The sequence below is a fragment of the Oryctolagus cuniculus genome, chromosome 20 (genome assembly GCF_051225735.1).
Source record: "Oryctolagus cuniculus isolate XC-2025 breed Fujian yellow rabbit chromosome 20, ASM5122573v1, whole genome shotgun sequence".
In the NCBI taxonomy this organism is placed as follows: Eukaryota; Metazoa; Chordata; class Mammalia; order Lagomorpha; family Leporidae; genus Oryctolagus; species Oryctolagus cuniculus.
Window position 1 is genome coordinate 45,387,337 of NC_142886.1, and position 23,708 is coordinate 45,411,044.

At 46.6% G+C, this 23,708-nt stretch overlaps 2 protein-coding genes across 22 annotated transcripts in view; both read left to right on the top strand.

Moving 5' to 3' along the window:
- AK7 (adenylate kinase 7) overlaps positions 1 to 730 on the top strand; it is a 64,923-nt gene extending 64,193 nt beyond the window's left edge. For all 3 annotated transcript variants that reach the window (XM_089322817.1, XM_089322818.1, XM_070065610.2), the window contains one exon: positions 242 to 730. In XM_089322817.1, coding sequence (XP_089178943.1) covers positions 242 to 280 — 39 coding nt within the window. In that variant the 3' untranslated portion in view covers positions 281 to 730. The remainder of the gene's footprint in view (positions 1 to 241) is intronic.
- Positions 731 to 9,855: 9,125 nt separating this feature from the next.
- Positions 9,856 to 23,708, top strand: part of PAPOLA (poly(A) polymerase alpha) — a 63,213-nt gene continuing 49,360 nt past the window's right edge. For 9 of the 19 annotated variants that reach the window (XM_070065626.2, XM_089322829.1, XM_089322827.1 and 6 more), the window contains exon 1: positions 9,856 to 10,066. Coding sequence is in view for 11 of the 19 variants with exons in the window: in XM_051835926.3 (XP_051691886.1) it covers positions 10,059 to 10,066 (8 nt within the window). In the remaining 8 variants the exon portion in view is untranslated. Of the gene's footprint in view, positions 10,067 to 11,147; positions 11,360 to 11,497; positions 11,584 to 23,708 lie in introns of all 19 variants that reach the window. The other 10 variants (XM_089322820.1, XM_089322822.1, XM_089322824.1 and 7 more) reach the window with 2 other exon arrangements.

Below are 23,708 nucleotides of genomic sequence, written 5' to 3' on the forward strand. Positions count from 1 at the left end.
AATAAAAATATCAATTAGAAAATAAAATTTGCCTGGATCCTAGGGGTCCAGTTGAGATAGAGAAAACTCGTGTCTGGTTGTTTGGAAAACGGCTTCTAACACATTCATAGCCTAGAGTAAAACTTTATTCATTTGAAAGTAGAAAGCTACATACTTTTATTTTGAACTGTAAACAATAATATAAATGTATAACTAACAATGTCTTCTGAATTATTTACTGACTTTCTTTCTTTCAACTTAGGCAGAATATCTCTTCAAGAAGAATCCCGAAACGCAGTAAAACTTTAAAGATCTTGTACCTTATACCTTTACAGAGCTGGACATCAACTTAACGTCATCTTTTCAAAACTGGTTTTCAAAATGTTTTTTCAGTTTTTAGAAAATCCTTTTGTTTCTGTAAGTAAATATCCTATAAAGTAGAATCATTCTTTTAAAAAAAAGCAAGCTATGTGGCAGTGAATGACTAGTTGTGGAAAACTGTATTTGGAAGGTAAATTAACGTCTGTGCATAGGTCATGGGAAAAATACCAGATTCATATTCATTCCTTAGGTCAGTTTTAAGTATTCTGCCTCTGCACACTAGTGTTTACAATAATTAAATTTATAGCATGAAGGGAGCCAGACTGTATATTATTCTAACATGTAAGCTAATGGATTTACATGATTTGTTATGGCCCCACCCAATACCATGGTTGTTAAAAATGGAAATAAAATGAAATGGTTTACACTTGCTGAGTCACAAGAAGTCAGACATTTGTTTCTCAAAGGTTGCTTTTGAGTGAAGGGTCAGAATCGTAGCCAATGAGTCAGAGAGAACTGGAAACTTGGTGACAGAAGGTTTACGTAACAGGATGAGTAATTCCATTTGTGATAATTCGAAATAATCTGAAAGTTTTCAAGAAACTGATTTATAATATAGTCATAAACCATCAAGCCCTATGGTCTTGTCTTGCTCGAAAAATCGCACAGAATTCCTAGAATTACCCTGAATGAGAAATGGGTTTATTTAAGGGCATATATAAAGAGGTGGGAGTGGGGCTGGATGGGCGTTTGGCACTGGTCAGGGTGCTTGCATCCCATGTTGGAATGCACGGGTTCGAGTCCCAGCTCTTCCCCACTTCATCTCCCGCTAATGTGCACCCTGCGAGGCAGCAGCCGGTGAAGGCGCGTACCTGAGCCCCTGCCACCCCGTGGGAGACCAGAATTGAGTTCCAGGCTTTGTCCTGGCCCAGCCCCAGCTGCCATGGGCATTTGGGTAGTGGAGCAGCAGACAGAAGATCTCTCTCTCTCTCTCTGCCTTTCAAAAAAATTAAAATTCAAAAAAGCAATGGTATCTGTCAGTTAATTTCATTCCTTTAAATCATGTAACCTGAATGTAACTGCATTTTGCTTCCGACTGGGGCAGAATATACACAATATAAAGTGTGCCAGCATGACCGGTTTAAAATGTGCAATTCAGGGCGGTAAGTGCATTCTCCCTCACTAATCAGCTCCAGAAGTTTCCCACCACCCCTAATGGGGAGCCCATATCCACTGAGCAGTCACTCCCGTTTGCTCCCTCCCCGTGGCTCCTAGCAACCACGAAACTGTTTTTGGTTTCTAGAATTTGCCAGATCCCGGATATTTTATATAAATGGAATCACACAATATGTGGTCTTTTGTGTCTGGCTTCTGTCACTTAGCATAACATTTTCATTTTTTTTTCGCATTGTACTGTGTATCAGTACTTCATTCCTTTTTATAGCTAAATAGTGTTCCATTACTTGGGTGTACTACACTGTCTTCAATCACTCACTTCTTGATTGGCACGTGGGTTGTTTGCACCTGTTAGCAGCTGACTAGAACTCCCATGAACACAAAAGTACAGGTTCTTATTGGACGCCTGTTAGTAACTCGTTTGAGCAGGTGCATGGGATGCCTTCTCATCCTTCCGACACCCTCGCCCGGTCCAGGATACCACGTTGCTCCCCTGGACTAGCGCTGTGGCCCCCTCACGTGGCCGGTGCTTTTCTGGGATGACTCTCAGTGGAGCAGCCACAGCAGCGGCAGTCAGGTCAGCTCCGAGTCCTCCCATGGCTTCCTGTCCCCTTTGATGTCAGAAGCAAAGTCCTGGGCCTGTTGAGTCTTGATTCCACCTAACTTCTCACTGTGGCTCTCAAATCACGCCTCACTGCTAACAGCACTGTTCACGGCCTTTGCTGGGAAATATTCGGCCACACTCATCCAGGAGGCAACTCAGCCTCACCTCCTGAGAGGGGCCTTCCCGGGACCGTCCTTTCTATGCCTTCCCATTCTGTTCCTTTTCTCTGCTCACCCCAGACACCATTTTACCGTCTGTGTGTTTGTCATCTGTCTTCCCTACTAGAATGGACGCTCCATGAAGGTCGGGGTTTTTTCTGTAACTGCTAGAGACTAAAAACACACATAGCATGTGGGTGCAAAAAACATTCATAAAGGAATGAATGTGATTTAATTAACATTTGTTGCATATCTCTGTGCTTTTTAAAAGTGTAACTAGTTCAAGTCTCCATTCAGGGAGCTCCATAATCTATTTACTGTTGCGTATGCTGTAATGGGACACTTAACTACCCCTGAGCATCACCAGAAGGCCACAATCAATGGCATTAGTCTAGGCTAACTCACTGTGGAGTCTGGCCCTCAGCCAGGCAAGTTAGGTAGATAAGACCCTGAACTGCTGACTCGCTTCACTGTTTCCTAAGAGACCTGCAGTGCAGGCTCTGATTGATCAACAGCGAGAACCACAGTGGCCCAGGGGCTGATACTTGGCCCCCACCTCACTAGGACATTCCTCTCTTGGAAGCAGGTTCTTTAAGAAGCCAAGGGATCTGAAGTGCTTGGGAACACAGCACCAGGACAAGGCCCTGGCGCCGGCAGCTTGCTACATCTATCCGAGCCACACCTGCTGGTCCTAACGCCAGTCCTTCCTGGCGGGTGGCACTCTCCCAGGCTTCGTTTGGGCAAGCAGTGGTAACTTTTACCTCTGGGACTCTCTTTGACCTATCCCCTCTTCAGATATGGTGATACAGTCGCTCTTTGCTAGCTGGAGGGCATTTACTCTCTTTAAGGGGCAGTTTTTCACATGTCTGGTTTGAGCCTTAAAAATGATTTTACAACAATGCTCTCTGAAAGAAATCTCCTCTCCAGCCCCAAAATATGAGCAGACCAGTTTGTCGCTGCTGTGTATCCTCTCCAGTCACTATATACTTTTTTTAAAGATTAATTTTTTGTTTTTTTGAGAGGTAGAGTTACAGACAGAGTGAGCGAGAGATAGAGAAGGGTCTTCTATCCTCTGATGGGATGGAATGTCTGGAGCCAGGAGCTTTTTCCGGGTCTCCCACATGGGTGCCGGGTCCCAAGGACTTGGGCCATCTTCTGCTACTTTCCCAGGCCATAGCAGAGAGCTGGATTGGAAGAGGAGCAGCCGGGACTTGAACTGGTGCCCATAAGGGATGCCAGTGTTGCAGGCGTCAGCTTTACTCACTATGCTATAGCGTAGGCCCCTCAGCTATGTTTTCTGTAGGCATATTCCTATATTCAAAGAGTTGATATCATTTACAATAAAATAGCTATTCATTATCTAAGGAAGAGGGGTAAGACCTCTCCACTGAAAATGAGAAAACATTGCTGACAGTAACTAAACATGAAATCAGCAGAAAAATGGGTAAATGGGGACTGGTATCGTGGAGTGGTGGGAAAAGCTGCCACCCGACAATGGATTGCCACATGGGTGCCAGTTCGTGTCCCAGCTGCTCCACTTCCAATCCAGCTCTCTGCTAATGACCTGGGAAAAGCAGCGGAAGATGGTCCAAGTAGTTGGGCCTGTCACCCTTGTGGGAGACCTGGAAGAAGCTCCTGGCTCCTTACTTCAGCTTGGCCCAGCCCCAGTTGTGGCCATCTGGGGAGTAAACCAGGAGATGGAAGATCTTCCTCTATGTTTCCCTCACTCTCTGTATCTCTTTCAAATAAATAAAATAAATCTTAAAAAAAAAAATGGGAGAATGGCAGTTGGTGTTGTGGTGTAGCTGATTGAGCCACTGCCTGTGACACTGGCACCCATGTGAGCCAGGTTCAAGTCCTGGCAGCTCCACTTCAGATCTAGCTCCCTCATAATGAGCTTGGGAAAGCAGATAAAAATAGCCTGAGTGCTTGAGACCCTGCTACCCATGTCAGTGACCCAGGTGGAGTTCTTAGCTCCTGGTTTTTGCCTGGCCCAGCCCCAGCAGTTGTGGCCATCTGGGGAGTGAACCAGCAAATGGTGGCTGGCTCTCCTGCCTAATAAATAAATAAATAACTTTTTTAAAGAATAATTGGGGAATGGAGGGATAAACCATGTTTTAATGATTTATGAAGCTCAATATTATTAATGCTTCAATTTCCCCACAAATGATCTGCAGAGTCAATCGAATTCCAAACTCCAGAGTCATCTCTCTCTCCTTCTCTCTCTCTCTCTCTCCTTCCTTTTGGGGTAGACATTGATAATCTGCTTCCGGTCCCAAACGTGTTAACGTGAATACCCAACTCATCACTCATTTGTGCAACCTGCGGTGAAGTGGTTGCTGGGTGTATGTAAGGGGCGAGGGACTCCCAGAACGGAAATGGGATTTCAAGGCAGGATCAGGGTTTGTAATCTCTTTCCTCAGCTCCTGAAGCATATTTCTAACTCCCTGGGATATGTTTCTGAAGGTTCCCAGGCACTTCCAAAACAGCACATATCAAACGACACTCCTGCTGTCATCCACCGGGCCAGGTATTTGTTTCCCGTTTCATTTACGAGTTGGTAGCTCCATCCACTCGAGTCACCATCCCCAGAAACTTTGACATCACCTTTGCCGTCCTGTCCATCATCTCTCCCATCCCAGAGTGACTGTGCCTCCTACACCTCTCTCTGGTGGTCCCTTCGTCACTTCCTCATTTCAAGCTTCATCATCTCGCCTGGGCTAAGGGACCAAGGGCCTCACCATCCACCAGCTTCAAAACCACTTCCCAGTCCAAATCCATCCCATACCCTGGAAAGTGACCTTTGCAAAAACCCAAGTGTGACCTCACCCCCTCCGCCTTACCCTTTCCCATGACTGCAGTGCAAAGATGGAATCTAAAGCAGTCTTTCAGGGTGGCTTCAGGTCTCAGCTCAAAGGGCAACTCCTCTGAGACTTGTTTTGTCTGACCACCCTGTCTACACCTGGCCTCCACCGGCTTATTGTTTTCTGGGCTCTTATCACAATCTGTTTATTAGTTTATGGATTTATTGTCTGCCTCTGCCTCCTTTTGCAGGGCCTGTGTGGGTGAGGGTTCTTATTTTTCATAGTGGAAAGTAATCCAACCCCCAGCCTCCCACCCCTGTCCAATGACCAGCTGTTGAATGCAGGCCTCTTATCTTCTGCCCCACCCACGACTATTTCCACCACTCCCCACCATGGTTTTATCTTGTGGTCTCCTCACTTCCAGAGTCTCCCTCTCTCAGCATAAACTTTAAATTATTGGCACATTTTAAAAAATCACCTGTACCTGATATGCCCTTGACCTCCTGTCCACTTACTAAACCCTAACTTTTTTTTTTTTTTTTTTTTTTTTTTACAGGCAGAGTGGACAGTGAGAGAGAGAGAGACAGAGAGAAAGGTCTTCCTTTGCCGTTGGTTCTCTCTCCAATGGCTGCTGCGGCCGGCGCACCGTGCTGATCTGATGGCAGGAGCCAGGTGCTTTTCCTGGTCTCCCATGGGGTGCAGGGCCCAAGCACTTGGGCCATCCTCCACTGCACTCCTGGGCCACAGCAGAGAGCTGGCCTGGAAGAGGGGCAACCGGGACAGAATCCGGCGCCCCGACCGGGACTAGAACCCGGTGTGCCGGCGCCACAAGGCGGAGGATTAGCCTAGTGAGCCGCGGCGCCGGCCTAAACCTTAACTTTCTTTTTATTTATTTTTATTTTTTAAATTTTTTTTTAACTTTTATTTAATGAATATAAATTTCCAAAGTACGATTTATGGATTACAATGGCTTCCCCCCCATACCGTCCCTCCCACCCACAACCCTCCCCTTTCCCACTCCCTCTCCCCTTCCATTCACATCAAGATTCATTTTCGATTATCTTAATATACAGAAGATCAGCTTAGTATACATTAAGTAAGGATTTCAACAGTTTGCTCCCACACAGAAACATAAAGTGAAAAATAATAGATGATTTTTTTTAAATGATGATGAAATCAGATCAGAATATTGTCATGTTTAATCCCAGTGAGAGTCAAGTTGGGAGTTGATAATTTCTTTTTTTTTTTTTTTTTTTTTACAGAGGATCAGTTTAGTATGCATTAAGTAAAGATTTCAACAGTTTGCACCCCCATAGAAACACAAAGTGAAATATATTGTTTGAGTACTCGTTATAGCATTAAATCTCAATGTACAGCACATTAAGGACAGAGATCCTACATGGGGAGTAAGTGCACAGTGACTCCTGTTGTTGACTTTACCAATTGACACTCCTGTCTATGGCATCAGTAATCTCCCTGTGCTCCAGTCATGAGTTTCCAAGGCTATGGAAGCCCTCTGAGTTCTCCGATTCTTATCTTGTTTAGACAAGGTCATAGTCAAAGTGGAGGTTCTCTCCTCCCTTCAGAGAAAGGTACCTCCTTCTTTGAAGACCTGTTCTTTCCACTGGGATCTCACTCACAGAGATCTTTTGCCAGAGTGTCTTGGCTTTCCATGCCTGAAATACTCTCATGGGCTTTTCAGCCAGATCCGAATGCCTTTAGGGCTGATTCTGAGGCCAGAGTGCTATTTAGGACATCTGCCATTCTATGAGTCTGCTGAGTATCTCACTTCCCATGTTGGATCACTCTCCCCTTTATTTATTCCATCGGTTAGTGTTAGCAGGTACTAGACTTGTTTATGTGCTCCCTTTGACTCTTAGTCCTTTCATTACGATCAGTTGTGAACTGAAATTGATCACTTGGAATAGTGAGATGGCATTGGTACATGCCACCTTGATGGGATTGAATTGGAATCCCCTGGTATGTTTCTAACTCTACCATTTGGGGCAAGTCAGCTTGAGCATGTCCCAAATTATACATCTCTTCCCTCTCTTATTCCCACTCTTATGTTTAACAGGGATCACATTTCAGTTAATTTTCAACACTTAAGAATAACTGTGTATTAATTACAGAATTAAACCAGTCATATTAAGTAGAACAGACAAAAAAACTACTAAGAGGGATAATGTATTAAGTTGTTCATTAACAGTCAGGGCTAAACCTTAACTTTCTAACAGGACACATCTCAAGCCACCTCTTACATGAAGTCTACCTTGACCGCATCTGCAAATACACTGTAGTTCCTTTTAAGTGCCTTCAGCAAGTAGCATGCTACCACCCAGAATTCTGTGTATCATATAAATGCTCCTCACTATGCCGTCCAGCTGTCTCACCCTATGGAAGGCAGAGATAAAGAAGGGATGGAGAAACTAGAGACTGAAAGCTTGGAGCTTCACTGTCCATCTCTTCATCACTGCCTTCTCACACGCCCGACAGAGGCATGGACTGGGGAATCATCATTCTTTAATTTGCAAATTACATCATCAGTGCAAATCTTTATAAGTTTTCTTTTGAAAATGTCATGTAAAAATGGCTTTCTCTGTCTCTCTAAAGGTTTATTTAATTATTTGAAAGGCAGAATTAGAGAAAGAAGGAGGTGGGGGGGAGAGAGAGAGAGAGAGAGAGAGAGAAAGGTCTTCCATCAGCTAGTTTGCTCTCCAAATGGCCACAAGGGTTGAAGCTGGGCCACTCTGAAGCCAACAGCCAGGATCCTCCTCCTGGTCTCCTACGTGTGTGCAGGGGCCTAAGAGCTTGGGCCATCTTCCACTGCTTTTCCAGGCACATTAGCAGGGAGCTGGTTTGGAAGTGGAGCAGCCGAGGCTCAAACCCAAGCCCACATGGGATGCCGACGCTACAGGCAGCAGCTTTACCTGCTACACCACAGCGCCAGTCCCCATGAGTAAATGGGATGGGTGTTGGCCCTGCCCCCATGGGAGACCAGGATAAGTACCTGGCTCCTGCCATCGGATCAGCACGGTGCACTGCAGCGTGCCAGCCGTGGCGGCCATTGGAGGGTGAACCAATGGCGAAGGAAGACCTTTCTCTCTGTCTCTCTCTCTCACTGTCCACTCTGCCTGTCAAAAAAAAAAAAAAAAAAAAAAAGATATTGCTTGGGAAACCGCACCCCGTATTGGAGAGCCTGGGCTTGAGCCTCAGCTCCACTTCCCATGTCAGTTTCTTGCTGATGCACGCGCTGGCTGAAGTCCTTGAATCGCTGCCAAGCACGTGGGAGACCCAGGTGGAGTTCAGCCTGGCCCAGCCCTGACTGTTGCAGACACGGAGGGAATGAACCAGCAGTTGGGAGTGCTCTTTCCTTTCGGTCTCTCTGCCTCTCAGATAAAAATTTAAAAAAAATTCCACACTCGATGCGATATCGATTTCTCTGAATCCCAGGTTTGCTGCAACCTTCTGAAGATGCCCTTGTTTCCAGGGTCCCAGGAGCCTCGGCGGCAAAAGGATCAGGGACCAAGGGGACCACCGGGGCGTCACACCGGGGTCTTCCGGATCTTGGCGCGAATAGAAACGATGCTGTATACTTAACTTTCCAGCAGCTACATGTAGAAAGACGAAAAGCGGGTGAAATTATTTTATTAATACGCTTTCTTTGATGCGTAACAGAAGCAGATTTCCACACAGAATTTACAGTTCTCGTTCTTTTTTGGTGCGAGGAGCTCGGGACTCCGCGTGTCCCGCGCCCACAGCCCGTCTGATGCTCGCGGCCCTATGGGGGCTTTATTTTTCTCTGAGTTCCTTTTCCTCCGGTCAGGTGTTGGACTCGCCTCATTTCCAGGCTGGGTGGCCACCGGCGGCCACGGCTCTCACCTCGGGGCTGCGCACACGCTCGCGCTTCGCCCCGCGGGGCCCTGCGCCCTTGAACTCGGGAAAGCCCCGGCGCGACCCCCGAGCGCGCCCAGAGCCCCGGCCCCGGCCCCGCGGGCGGCTTCCCCGCATTCGTCCGGCCCCCGCCCCCACGGCCTTCCGCGCCGCACTTAGAACTCGGGGCGCGTTCTGATTCCGAGAGGAGGGGGCGTCCGAGGCGCGGCCCCAGGCTCGCTCTCCGACTCTTTACCGCGGGCTGGGGCCACAGCCCGGGGAAGCTATGACTCGCACGGCCCTGCCGAGAGCCCCCCGGGCCGCCGCCGCCCCGACTGTCACAGGGCAGAATTAGCTCGCGTTCCAGACCCGCTGGCCCCCCAGGCCCACCCTGGTGCGGGCCCCCGGGATGCGGGAGCGGACGAACCCGACAAAAGCTCGGGCTCGGCGCGCCCGGGCAGCCGGGCGTTGTGCTAACGTTTTTCGCGCCTCGGAGCCGGGCTCGCTCGCGCCCCGTCACGGGACAGTCGCCACACCCTTCAGGTAGGCGTCCCTCCTACCGAGCCGGAAACTAGAAAAGCGGCCCGAGGAACTTGTGCGAACCCGGGCCGCGCAAGGTGCACGGCGAGCGCCTCAGCCTCCGGGACGCGCCGCCCCGGAGACGCCCTCGGGAGCCGAGCGGCCGCTGCAACCGCGGGCAGAGACGAAGGCGGAACCTCCCCCGAGCCGTCTCCTGCCGCCCGCCGCCCAGGGCCTGCCCGATCGCGCCCACCCACCACCCCGCACCCGCCGCCCGGAAAGCGAGAGGGACCCGCCAGGCATCCCGGGGCTGCCGCCGATCCCGCGAACTACACTTCCCGTGAGGCCTCGCGGCGCCGGGTCGGGCTGCTGCGCAGGCGCGCGCCGGCGTGCGTGGCGGCGTCAGCGGTTCTAGAACGTTGCTGTGGTAGCGCTCGGGCGCCATGTTAGGACGAAGGGGAAGGAGGAGAAGCGCTTAAAGCGGCGGGAGCGGGTGCGGGAGTGGGGTTGGACCCAGGGCTGAGGCAGGCCCCCCCTCCCTCCCGCCTCAGTGGATCATGCCCAGGGCGGCAGCGGCGGCGGTTGCGGGGGGGAAGTGACTGGGCGGTGCCGGCGCAGGAGACGATGCCGTTGTAAGTGATTTGTGTTCTGTTTTCTCTCGCACGCCGGCTGGGCCTCGGGGGCGTCGGGGGAGCGGGAAGCGGGTGGCGCGCGAGCCGGACGCCGGCCCCGTGGGAAGGCGGGCGGGACCGAGGCCCTTCCTGTGAGCTCGGCCGCTCGCCGCCGCACTTCCCGGCTCGCTCGCTCCTCGGGCCCCTCGCTCGTGCCCGGCTGGGTCTGCAGCCGTCGGGCCGGGGGCCTCCCCCTTCCGGGAGAGCCGGAGGCGCCCCTGGCCCGATCACTCCCGCTTCTCCGCCGGGGCCGGGGGTTTGGGATGGGGGGGGGCGACCCAAACAAAACAATGCCCGGCGGCGGGGACCGGGCGGCCCAGCTCTCAGGGTCTGCACCGGGTTCGGGTCCGCCTCCGCCTGGCCCCTGTGCTCCCGTCTTCAGGCTGTGCAGAGCGTGCGCCCGAGTTCCCCTGGCCCGCTCGGCGTGTCCGCGAGTTACAGGCCCGCTGCCCGGGCCCGCACGGCCGCCGCCGGCCTCCCGCGCCGCCAGGCCCGCCCCCGACACGCGTGTGCGCGGCGGTGCTCCCGCGTGCCGGCCTCCGGGGGGGAGCCGGCTCGCCTGCCGCTCCCTCCTCCGGCCTTTTGTTTTGGGTTTCTGGCCGAAGCCCTGAAGCCGGCCCGTCCTGCCTCCGGATCCCACCAGGCCTGCGTCTTAGGGCCTCTGCCCCTGGGGAGGCTGTTGGGAAAGTTTTCTCTCCCTGCCCTCCTGCTCCGAGTGAGGCGCAGCTGGGGCGCCCGCTGTTAGATCGGGGCGAGGCTGGCTTTTCCCGGGGGGCCCAGCCGGTGGAACTCTTAGATCTTGGAGCAGAGAGGCCTCGCGAGTGCCCCGTGGACGCGGGGGCCGGCCGCGCCGCCCCTTTGTGGCGCTGGGCAGGTATGCAGTTTAGACTCAAAGTTGCGCTCCAGGTGACCCCAAGATGCGGGTTTCAGGGTCCCAGCCTCTCGTGCAGCGCTCAGATTGAGTGTCTTTTTGAAGGCTTCCGCAGATCGCGCACTCGTGGTTTCGCGATTTGTCTGTGTCCACGTGTGTGTCTGCTAACAGGTGAGAGCCTGACTGGTGAGACCCTCGAGCCGGCCGGTGCGCTTTGCAGTTTGAAAGGCTGCTTGAGGGCGCTCCTCAGACGCCAGCCCCCTCAGCTGCTGCTGTCCCAGGGCAACAGGGCTGCCGCGTCGGGGTTTCTGCGACGGGAACGGTGGTTAGGCTTCACTGCAGCGTGTGGACCTGAAGTCGTAGGATTCGCAAGGCGCTTCTAAGTGAGTCATCTCCCGTGGAATGTTGAAAAGAGGGCTAGGATAACTTAGTTTGAACAAGAATTTTGGGACATTTTCAGTACATGTTGCAGCGGTGTTGTGGTCACGTTGTGTTAGCTCATATTTTATTGCTGTTTTTAGAGACTTCTTCTGATAATGATGTCAGTATTGAAAGTGATAGGAAATGTACACCTTAAAGAAAAGTCTCAACTGAAGAAATACCATAGGTAATTCGTGTCTTATTTTTAGGACCTAAAAGTTCCTCTGTTCCTCCTTTTGCCTCCATTCTTCGAGAAAGGAAGGTATAATATGCATTAAAGACCTTAATTTCTTCACATGTCTTTGTTCAAATGAAAAAATGGAAGAGTCAAGCCGGCGCCGTGGCTCAATAGGCTAATCCTCCACCTTGCGGCGCCGGCAAACCGGGTTCTAGTCCCGGTTGGGGCGCCGGATTCTGTCCCAGTTGCCCCTCTTCCAGGCCAGCTCTCTGCTATGGCCAGGGAGTGCAGTGGAGGATGGCCCAGGTGCTTGGGCCCTGCACCCCATGGGAGACCAGGAAAAGCACCTGGCTCCTGGCTCCTGCCAGGATCAGCGCGGTGCGCCGGCTGCAGCGGCGGCCATTGGAGGGTGAACCAGCGGCAAAGGAAGACCTTTCTCTCTCTGTCTCTCTCTCTCACTGTCCACTCTGCCTGTCAAAAAAAAAAAAAAAAAAAAAAAAAAAAAAAAAAAAAAAGGAAGAGTCAGGATGGCCAATTTGTACATAGATAGTTCCTTTACACTGTGTTTCTTGAAATTTGAACTCTGGCCAGTTTTTCATTAGCTATTCCTTTCATTTTAGCTAAGTATACTGTAGTTCTTCTCTAGTAAATAGATCAGAGATTTCCTAGTTGATGAAAATAGCTTTCTTTCTCATTAATTTACTTGGTTTTTCATGTTCTGGAATTGCACTGTCTTTGATTTTGTTTCTCTGATGTGTTGAGTTGTGACTTCCTAGCTGTATTGTGCTTACTTCTGTAAGCCCGTGCTGCCATTGGTGTAGGTGGACGTGCAGGACTGGGGCGTGGACCATAGGTGGATATCAGAGGGGGCTGAATCAGTTACTTCCCAGTCACTTCAACAGCTTCCTGTGAATGTGCATGAATGCTAGGTCATGGATGCTGACTTCTCTCTTAATGCCTTTCTTTCTTTTTTTAAGTCTTTCTCATCTACTTGAAAGGCAGAGTGATGGACGGTGGGAGAGATCTTCCATCTGCTGGTTCGCTTTCTAAGTGCCTCCAGCAGCCGGGCTTGGCCTGGGCAGAAGCCAGGAGCCTAGAGCTCAGTCTGCGTCTCCCACCTTGGTGGCGGGGAGCTGGCTGGGAAGTGGGGTAGCTGGGACGCAAGCTGGCCCAGGTGTGGGACCTGTGTGCCCCAGCCTAGAGGACAGAGGCCTGCTGCAGCACAAGGCCCACCCCTCCTCTGTGTCTTTTATTATAGGGGTGCTAGAACTCAGCTGATGCAAGTGAGGATCTGACCAGAACAGATATGTCGGAACTAGGAATACAGTTTCCTTAAGAGTAGATTAAATAAAAACCATTACAGTTAGGTCATTACAAAACGTTGCGATCAAGTGGCCATATTTTGTCCAAACCTAATAGGTAAGTATTCACCTGGTTTTTTTTTTTTTTTAATATTTATTTTATTTATTTGAAAGACAAAGTTACACAGAGAGAGATTTTCCATCTGTTAGTTCACTCCCCAAATGGCCACAACTGCTGAAGCTGAGCGGATCTGAAGCCAGGAGTTTCTTCTGGGTCTCCTGAGTACATTACCAGGGAGCTGGATGGGAAGTGGAGCAGCCAGGACTCAAACCAGTGCCCATATGGGATGCTGGTGCTGCAGGCCAGGACTTTAACCCACTGTGCTACAGCGCTGGCCTCATTACCTAATTTTATTTTTTTTTAAATAGATATATTTACTATTTATATTTACTTCTTCTGGGTCTCCCACATGAGTGCAGAGGCCTAAGGACTTGGGCCATCTTCTACTGCTTTCTCAGGCCATACCAGAGAGCTGGATTGGAAGTGGAGCAGTCAGAACTTGAACCGGCATCCATATGGATGCTGGACCTGCAGGTGGCAGCTTATCCCACTGTGCTGTAGTGCTGGCTCAGTATACAGTTTTAAAGACAAAGCCTTGGTAAAGCATTAGAAAATAATTTTATTAAATCTTGATCCTTCTTTGTCTTGTTTTTAAAGGTTTATTTATTTATTTGAAAGGCAGACACACACACACACACACACACAGATCTTTTGTTAACTGGTTCACTCCCCAAATGGCTGCTACAGCTAGGTCTGGACCAGGCCAAGCCACAAGCCAGGAACTCTACTATACGGGTAGCAGGGGCCCAGTTACTTGGGCCGCCTTCTGCCTTCCCAGGTGCATTAGCAGGGAGTTGGCTGGAACTGGAATAGCTGGGACTGGCACTCTGATACGCGATGCCTTAATCCTGTGTGCCACAACACTGCAGGGTTTGTCTTTTTAATATGCTGTGATAGTGGAAAATAGAATTATTTTGAGAAGAGCATTTGGATAGCTAAAATGGTGCTTTTTTCATTTGCATCTAAAAGAATTTGTTTTTTTAAATCATAAAATACTGGAGGCAGCCTAACTGTATTAAAGGAGAAGTTTTGTTTGAGCGCATGGTTTTGGAGAATCACAGTTGAAGGACCAGCAGCTCCTGGCGGCGGTCTTGTTGATGGCAGGGCCCAGGTGTTGCAGTGCATCACACAGAAACACAGCGCGTAGGCGGTGCAGCGCGTCACCTAGAAACATGGACACCGGAGCTTGTCTGTGTGGTCTCTTGTCAAGCAAGAAGGATTTCATCATGGAGGCTCCACTCTAACCTCCAGATGCCACAATTAGAACCATCAGCGTAAGATTTTGGGGACCAAACCTTTAAGACATGGGCCTTTGAGGGATAGTCAGCATACAAATTAATATCCAAACCGTAGTGATGAACTATAAGTATTTGTACTTGAGGGTTCAGACATTTACTTGAGAATGAAGTGAGCCTGTCAGTTTAAAGAAAGTAACTGCTAATATTTGCAGCCAGTGAAAAACTCAAGTTTTCAGGGCAGGTGTTATAGTGCAGTGGGATAAGCTACCACTTGGGGATACCTGCGTCTCACAAGGGATTACCTGGTTCAAGTCCCTGCTACTCTGCTTTTCACCCAGCATTCTTGCTAATGCTTACACTGGGAGGCAGCACATGATGGCTCAAGTACTTGGGTTCTTGCCACGCACGGAAAACCCAGATTGAGTTCTGGACTCCCGGCTTTGTCCTGGCCCAGGCCTAGCTGTTGGGGTTTTAGGGAGTGATGCAGCAGTTGGAAAATTCGCTTCTCACTCATATTCTTGCTTGGTCACACTACCTTTTAAATAAAAAAACCACAGTTTTAAAAGCAAGTTTTCAAGTAAAAACTAGAATTTTGGAAAGCTTATTTCTGCCACTGTGAATCTGACAGCTTTCTACTACTTTAAGATATTTCTGATGGAGATCGATGATTATATTAATGAATATGGTTTTCTGATACTGTGTAATGTGTTCAAAAGGTGCACATAATTCAGTGAACCTTTATGTTCCAAATGATGAATCTTGATGTAATAAAATATGCAGGTGAAAAGTGCATTCAAAATACACAAGGTACACAAGATTTTAATGCATTATAGTTTAAGGTTTTAAGTTGTAACTTTTTTTCTAAGATATTATTTATGTATTTGAGAGGTAGATTTACAGAAGGGTCTTCCATCCACTGGCTCACTCCCAAGTGGCCACACCTGAGCTGATCCGAAGCCAGGAGCTGCTTCTGGGTCTCCCACGTGGGTGCCAGAGCCCAAGTTCTTGAGCCATCTTCTGCCAGAAGCAGAGAACTGGATAAAAGGAGACGCAGCCGGGACATGAACTGGCACCCATTTGGGATGCTGGTGCTGCAAGTGGAGGCTTTAGCCCACTACGCCACAGTGCTGGCCCTTGCATTAAACTTGTGCAGCTTTGGTGTAATGTCAAAGCTGTCCGTCCATAATTATTTGAGAAAGGCTATAAAATACACTCTTTTCTAACTTTAGTGTTGATATGATACCAGGTTATTTTCATATGTTTTAACCAGAGCAATTTTGTTTTGCAACAGATTGAATGTAGGAGCAGAGAGGCCTTCATTGTTTTAGCCTGATTTAAAAAGCTGTGCAAAATTGCAAAACGGTGATTTTTTTACTAAATTTTTTGAAGTTAACATATAATGAGTTTCTTGTTACTTAAATGAATAAATGCTTCAAAATTTCTGTTATAATATTCAATGCAATAAATATTGGCAGCCATAATCCATGTAAATACATTTTTTTTGGTGTGCTCAATAAATTTTCAAGAGTTGATAAGGGCTTCTGAGACCAAAAAGTTTGTGAACTGCTGCCGTCTGTCTGTTGCCAGGGTGAATGGACTTTTGCAGCAGTGACGCAAATAGCTCAAGTAGCTCGTGGTGGGTTTTTGAACACAGGCTGGAGGGAAAGGACACACATGCCCACTCTTGAGGTGGGTTTTGTTTGTTGTTACTGAAAAGCAGTGTGTTAGATCACCTTTAGGAGGTGACATCAAACCAGATTTTGATTCTCAGATTTTATTTATTTTTTAATGTATTATTATTATTTATTTGAAAGTCAGAGTTAGAGAGAGAGAGGAGGAGAGGCAGAGAGAGAAAGAGAGAGAGAGATCTTGCATCTGCTGGTTCACTCCCCAGTTGGCTGGAATGGCTGGAGCTGTGCTGATCCAAAGCCAGGAGCCAGCAGCTTCCTCTGGGTGTTCCCATGTGGGTGCAGAGGCCCAAGGACTTGGGCCATCTTCTGCTTTCCCAGGCTATATCAAGGAGCTGGGTCAGAAGTGAAGCAGCCTGGACTGGAACTGGCACCCACATGGAGCTTGCCCACTACACCATAGTGCTGGCCCCGATTCTCAGATTTTAATATACAGAGAATTTTTTTTTAAGTGAATTGCTTGCCGCTCAGTAAATATTTCTGGTTTTGGAATGTGGTGTTAGACCTGGAGTATGTTTTGTATTCATGCTTTTTTTGACAGAAGTTGGGAGGGAAGACACAGGTTGGCTAAGTTATAGGCATATTTAGTTCCTATTCCTGGATTCCCACACCCCAAGACAAATGTCTTCTTGCTTGATAACATAACTTTAGCATCTTCTTGTTCATCAGAACATTCCATTCCTTCATAACTAAGTCAGCTCCAAGTTAACATTGCAGTTGCACATGTGGTTGCGTCTAGGCAAGTTTATAAAAGCTTCTGGTGAGACGAAGTAAGACCATTTGGATTGTTAGCTCTTATTTGTGTGTGTGTGTGTCTTTATGTTAGGTGTTCTAATTGTCTAGCAGTTTTTAAACAATTGTACAATCTCAGTTTAAGATTTACAAGGCAGCAGCATTGCAGGAGGCGTTGGTTCCTCTTAAAGTTGGTTAAATTGAGACTCAACGTAGTTCCTTGACTAAGGTGTTCAAGTTGCTGAACTGTCGGATGGAGCTTAAATCAGCTCTAGATCCCATGTTTTGTTTTCCTTCCTGGCTGTACTATCTCCTGTGGACTCTGTTGAGTTTGTTCACATGTAGAGTAGAGTTAATTTCTTTTTTTAAGATTATTTATTTATTTGAAAGGCAGAGTTAGGAGAGACAGATCTTCCATCTGCTGGTTCACTCCCCAAATGGCTGCAGTGGCTGGGGCTGGGCCAGGCTGAAGCCAGGAGACCATCCAGGGCTCCTGTCAAGCACCTGGTTCGCCTGCTTTACCAGGCACATTAGCAGGGAGCTGGATCAGAAATGGAGCAGGTGGTGGCTCAACCCGCCGTACTATGATGCCAGCCACTGAGTAGGATTTTTTTTAAACTCAATTTTTTTTGTACATAGAGCATTTAAATCTTCCATTATTTACTGGTAACATAAACACGTATGCACTATGTAGTTGTAATATATAGAGTGTTTAATATACTGTAGCAACTAATATACTCTAGAAACGAGGCCTTAGTATGTGTTTTTGGTGACTTTGTTGACTTAGTTAAAATCATGTGCAGATTTGCCACTTACCTAGCTTGTGGCCACTACTTTCAAGTCTTTGGGTTGTAGGCCTGCAGAAATGTGTAGCATTGACATTTGTGGAAATTTGAGAAAAAAGTGGAAGTGTATTTCATAATGAAAAATATGTTGAGATTTTGTTGGGTATCTTCCTTTTCTATAACAGGATTGTCTTCAGTGTATATTCTGTCTTTTCTAGAAATTGGCTTCTTATATTTAATGGCAATTTTCATCGTTTTTGGGTGGTTCAAGAATAATGTTTCTGTTATTTTGGTAATCAGAAACATTTAAATTGCATTTTCTACAGGTAATATACATAATATGATTTAATACATTTTTGACCATTTTTATGACACATATTTATACTTTTTCAGTTCTCTGCTTTTCCTTCATTTTCAAATTGATGCAGGAGTAGGTGATTTTTTTCCTAGATTTTCTTTTCTTTTTTTCTTTTTTTTAAATATTTATTTTATTTATTTGAAAGAGTTACAGAGAGAGAGAGAGAGGTCTTCCATCCTCTGGTTTACTCCCCAGATGGCACAACAACAGGAGCTGAGCCATTTCAATCCAAAGCCAGGAACCAGGGCCTTCTTTTGGGTCTCCCACATGGGTGCAGGGGCCCAAGGACTTGGGCCATCTTCTGCTTTCCCAGGCCATAGCAGAGAACTGCATCAGAACTGGAGCAGCCGGGAGTTGAACTGGTGCTCATATGGATTGCCAGTGCTGCAGGCCGGGGCCTTAATCCCCTGCGCCACAGCTCTGGCCCCCACACTCTCCTTTTTCTAACTTCTCCCCACTGATCAGTAGAGAGAGGCAAGGGAGCAGTTGAAATACCCCTAGGAAGGGAAGAAAAAAAAGAAGCCTGGCCATTGTAGTAACTGAATAACACCCTTTCGCTGCGTGATGAACCCTGCAGTCCCAAAGTTTGACCTTGGCCTTCATCATGCTTTATTCTTCTTGAGCATAAATTATTACATCATCTATGTTTGACCTTGTGCTGCTGTTTCCCAAATACTGGCTAGTTCATTCACCTGAATACATTTTTTTTTTTAAAAGATTTATTTATTTTTTCATTTATCTGCCAGACAAAGGGAGAGACAAGGAGAGAGACATCTTAATCCTCTGATTCTCTCCCCAAATGGCCCCAACAGCCAGGGCTGGACGAGGCAGAAGCCAGGAGCCTGCAGTTTCATCTAGGCCTTCCTTCTTGGATGGTAGGGGGCCACACCAATTGGGCCATCCTCTGCTGCCTTCCCAGGAATATTAGCAGGGAGCTGGATTGGAAGCACAGCGGTCGGAATTCAGACTGGCACTCAGATATGGGATGCTGGCCTTGCAGGCTGCAGCTTGGAGCTTAACCCACTGCCCCACAAGTCAGTCCCAGAAATACATTTTAAAGAATGTAGGAAGGGCCAGTGTTGTGGCACAGCAGGTAAAGCCTCCGCCTGCGGTGCCTTTATCGCATGCAGGTCCTGCTTTCGGGTCCTGCTCGAGACCTGGCTGCTTCACTTCCATCTAGCTCCTTGCTAATAATGTGCCTGGGAAAGCAGTGGAAGATGCCCCAAGTGCTTGGACCCCTGCATCCACGTGGGATGCCCTGAAGATCCTGGTTTCTAGCTTCTGCTTGACCAGCCCATTGCTGCCATTTGGGGAAGTGAACCAGCGGGTGGAAGACAAACACTGGTCTCTATCTTTCTCTCTCTCTCTTTTTAACTTTGCCTTTAAAAAAAAATGTGGGATATTCACTGAATGCGTTTTGGTGGGCCAATTAGCTGTTCTTAGAATAATTTCTTAATGCACAGACACATTATCTTGGGTATGTGCTTTCCTCTAAGGTACTGTCATTATATACTAAGCACCTGTAAAAGAGATTATATTAGTTCTGCTAGGAATTAATATTTAATATGCATTGAGATACTGTAGAGAGATCCATTGTTTTTTTTTCTGTCCATATCTTTTTCTGTGCTAAAGACCCTTAGACAGCAAATTATGTATACTTACACTGAGTAAGTGACTATAGTGTGTCTGATGGCTTCTAATGTTCATCTAGCAAGTTAAGCCTTCAGTTTTGACCTTATAGGAATCATAAAACATTTTCTGTTGGGTAATGGTTTTTGGGGAGTTGACTGTTAATAGCATGAGACACAGTTTGTTCAAAATACCCAATACTAGTAGGCAGGGATTTATCAGTGGTCTGAGCTTTGTATGAGTTGGTATGCAAAGGACAGATGTTAACTTTGGGAAACAGTGCTGGTATGTGATGTCTCTACTGTGTTAGCCATCTGCATAGACCTCCTTTCTGTCTCCTTGACAGTCATTTAGTGTGTACACCTCATTAACGTTGTTTGTCCTTCTAGCAAAGTCAGGATTCTGGTTTATTTCAGTAGTACATTCTTCAAGCTTTTACAAACTTGGATGTACATGTTGTTAAGGATCTGACCCTCATACTAAATTTGAGATTGCCATTAAGAACTGAGACTATCTTAACATCTCGGCATTTCTGATTTTAGTTTTGTCTTTCAGATATATTTGGTGGCTTGGTAAAGTTCAGAGTAATAAATACTTTGTTTTTTCTGTTTTATTAAACACTTTTTTTTTTTTTTTTTTGGACAGGTAGAGTTATAGACAGTGATAAAGAGAGCCAGAGAAAGGTTTTCCTTCCTTTGGTTCACTCCCCAAATGGCCCCTTTGGCCGGTGCTGTGCCAATCCGAAGCCAGGAGCCAGGTGCTTCCTCCTGGTCTCCCGTGCGGGTGCAGGGGTCCAAACACTTGGGCCATCCTCCACTTAAACACTTTTTAACACTAAAAAAAATTTATTGAAAGGTAAGCAGACAAACACCCACCCACACACCTATTGCATCCACTGATTTATTCCCCAGATGCCTGCACTGGCAAGTGTTGGGCTAAGTGGAAGCCAGGAACCGAGAACTTGGTCTGACTCTCCCATGTGGGTGGCAGAGACTGAACTACTTGAACCATCACCTTCTGCCTTCAAGGGTAGGCATTCGCAGGAAGCTGGAATCAGGAGTGTTGTAGAACCAGCGGGAATGTGAGCATACCATAAATACTATACTTTCAGATAAATATAAATTGGATGACAAAAATGTGCTTTTAGAAAAATTATGGGGGCTGGTGCTGTGGCGCAGCGGTTTACTGCCTTGGCCTGAAGCGCCGGTATCCCATATGGGTGCCGATTCTAGTCCCGGCTGCTCCTCTTCCAATCCAGCTCTGCTATGGCCTGGGAAAGCAGTAGAAGATGGCCCAAGTCTTTGGGCCCCTGCACCCACGTGGGAGACCTGGAAGAAGTTCCTGGCTCCTGGCTTTGGATTGGTGCAGCTCCAGCCGTTGCGGCCAGTTGGGGAGTGAATCAACAGATGGAAGACCTCTCTTTCTCTCTCTCTGCCATGCTTTGCTTTGAATTTACTGTTTTTTTTTAGGATTTTTATTTTAATTATTTGAAAGTCAGAGTTGCCCAGAGAGAGGTTTTCTATCCACTGATTCACTCCCCAGTTGGCTGCAATGGCCGGAGCTGTGCCGATCCGAAGCCAGGAGCCAGGAGCTTCCTCCAGGTCTCCCATGTGGGTGCAGGGGCCCAAGGATTTGGGTGATCTGCTTTCCTGGAAAAGTAGAGAGCCGGACAGGAAGTGGAGCAACCAGGACTCGAACTGGTGCCCGTATGGGATGCTGGTACTGCAGGCGGTGGTTTTACCTGCTATGCCACAGTGCCGGCCCCTGAATTTACTATTTCTAACTGCAGACTATTGCACTCAAAAATTCACTTACAATTTTTGGTTTATTTTACTTCTTTATACTAATAAAAACACTATTTTAAACTTTTTAAGCTAATAATCAAAGGCTAATTACTATTTTTAATTGCGGAATTGTTTGTTGCTTCTGCTGCCCAGGACTTTTTGTAGTGTTGGTGGGTTTTACTATCATTGTCTGAATTTATTGGTGAATGAATAGCAGAACTAGTTGATCTTCAACTTTTGTTTGATCATTAATATTTACTTTAAACGTAATCTAACAAATTGAAAACATTTATAATAGATGAAATGAAATTCTTCCATCTCAATTCTACTTGGTGGTGTTTTTAATCACACATAAATATAACATGCAAATAGTTTAATGTAACGCTACATATTGTGAAGTATGTACAGAGGTGCCCGTACCTCTGTATGTATGAAACATGTACAGAGGTGGTGATTAGAGGCCATGGAGTCAAATACCTAGGTTCATGTCTTGACCCAGTAAACTTAGGCAAGTCTGTTTTCTCCTCTCTTCTGTAAGATAAAATAGCAGAATTGTTAGGACCAGTTGGGAATAATATAGAGTGCTTGACTCACTACTTGGAATATGTTGACTTCAGTAAATGCTAGTACCATGATTATATTCTGCAGCTTTTTTTAATTTGGTGCATTTTGGGCATCTTTTCTATTATGTCTACTATGTACTTAATTCTTTTCATACGGCATAGGAAGCATGTGCTGTAATTAACCAGCACACGCTTACTGTGTCTTCTATTCATGGACTTTTAGGTGATTGCCAGTTTGTTTTACTGTGTTGCATCTAACATTACAGTGAGCAACCTTGAGTATCTTTTTGTGTTATTTCCATTGTGAAGGTCACATTCCAGATACTGTCAGGTCATGAGAGAATGGAGTGGGTCCCAAGCATGCTGCCTTCCCCCTTTTCTTCTGTGGATAGCTCTGGGGTACACACTGCTCATTAAATCTTATGCTCATTTAAAGCTTATTGTTGACCCATGTATTGGCCTGTTTTCTTTTTTTATGATTTATTTATTATTTGAAAGGTAGAGTTACAGAGAGAGAGAGAGAGAGGGAGGGAGGGAGGGAGGGAGGGAGAGAGAGAGAGAGAGAGAGAGAGAGAGAGAGAGAGAGAGGTAGGTCTTCAATCCACTTGTTCACTCCCCAAATGGCCCCAACAACTGGAGCTGGGTTGATCCAAAGCCTGGAGCCAGGAGCTTCTTCCAGGTCTTCCACACAAATGCAGAGGTGCAAGGACTTAGGCCATCCTTCACTCCTTTCCCAGGCCATAGCAGAGAGCTGGATCAGAAGTGGAACAGCCAGGACTTGAACTGGTGCTCATATGGGATACCAGCACTGCAGGTGGTGGCTTTACCCCCTAAGCCACAGTGCTTGGCCCCTGGCCTGTTTTCTAATTCTGTGTTACCTATAACCCAGGAGTGACCAAAAATGTGTATTTTTATGTAGTTTTTATATTTTAAAAATGTGTTGTCAAAAAAAAAAATGTGTTGTCGATTAAAGAGAGTATGCTTTCCAGCTTCAAGGAATCTTCTTTTCTTGTATTTTTAAATTTTCTTTTTAAAAATAATATTTATTATTTATCTGAAAGGCAGAGTTATGAGAGAGAGAGAGAGAGATATCTTCATATGGTGGTTCACTTCCCAAGTAGCTGCAATGGCTGGAGCTGGGAGGGTCCAAAGCCAGGAGCCAAGTGCTTCCTCTGGCTCTCCCATGTGAGTGTCGGGCCCAAGGACTTGGGCCATCTTTCTCTGGTGTCCAAGCATTTTTGTGAGGTTGATTGCTGGAGGCGAAGATGCTACAGATAAACTTTTAAAATTGATGTATGCATTTTTAACTTTGAATATTGCTGGATTACTTTTTTAAATGATGCACCTGGTTCACTTCCATTGTAAGAGAAAGAGTGCTGATTTTCTTACACCTTGGCCAGCATTGGAAGTTTATAATAAATATTTTGTTTTTACCAGATGTTTGTCATTTTTGCATTTTCCAATCTGATTGTCTGAATTTGTTTCCCTGAGTTGCAGTGAAACTATTTTTTAGTGATTTCAGAATTCTGAATGTATTAAGACCTGTTTTGGCATTAGGTAATACATTTTTTCTTTTATTTGCTTTATTTTTCCTTATGTATTTTTGCTATTAAAAGTTAGAGCTTTTTATATAAGCAAATGTTTTTGTGCATGGCTTTTGTGTTTTGTGTCTTACTTAAATATGGTTCTGAAAATAGTGCTCATTTTTTAAAGGTTTGGTTGTTTGTTTATTTGAAAGGCAGTTAGAGGGTTTTTTTTTTTTTTACTTTGTTAGTATGCCAGTAAACATTGATTTTCAAGAGTTAAACCAGCTTTGCATTCTGTAATAAAATCCATTTTGTCATAACACATGATTTTTTTAAAAGATTTTATTTATATGAGAGAGTTACAGAGAGGGAGAGACAGAGATCTTCTGTCCATTGGTCAGATCTGTAG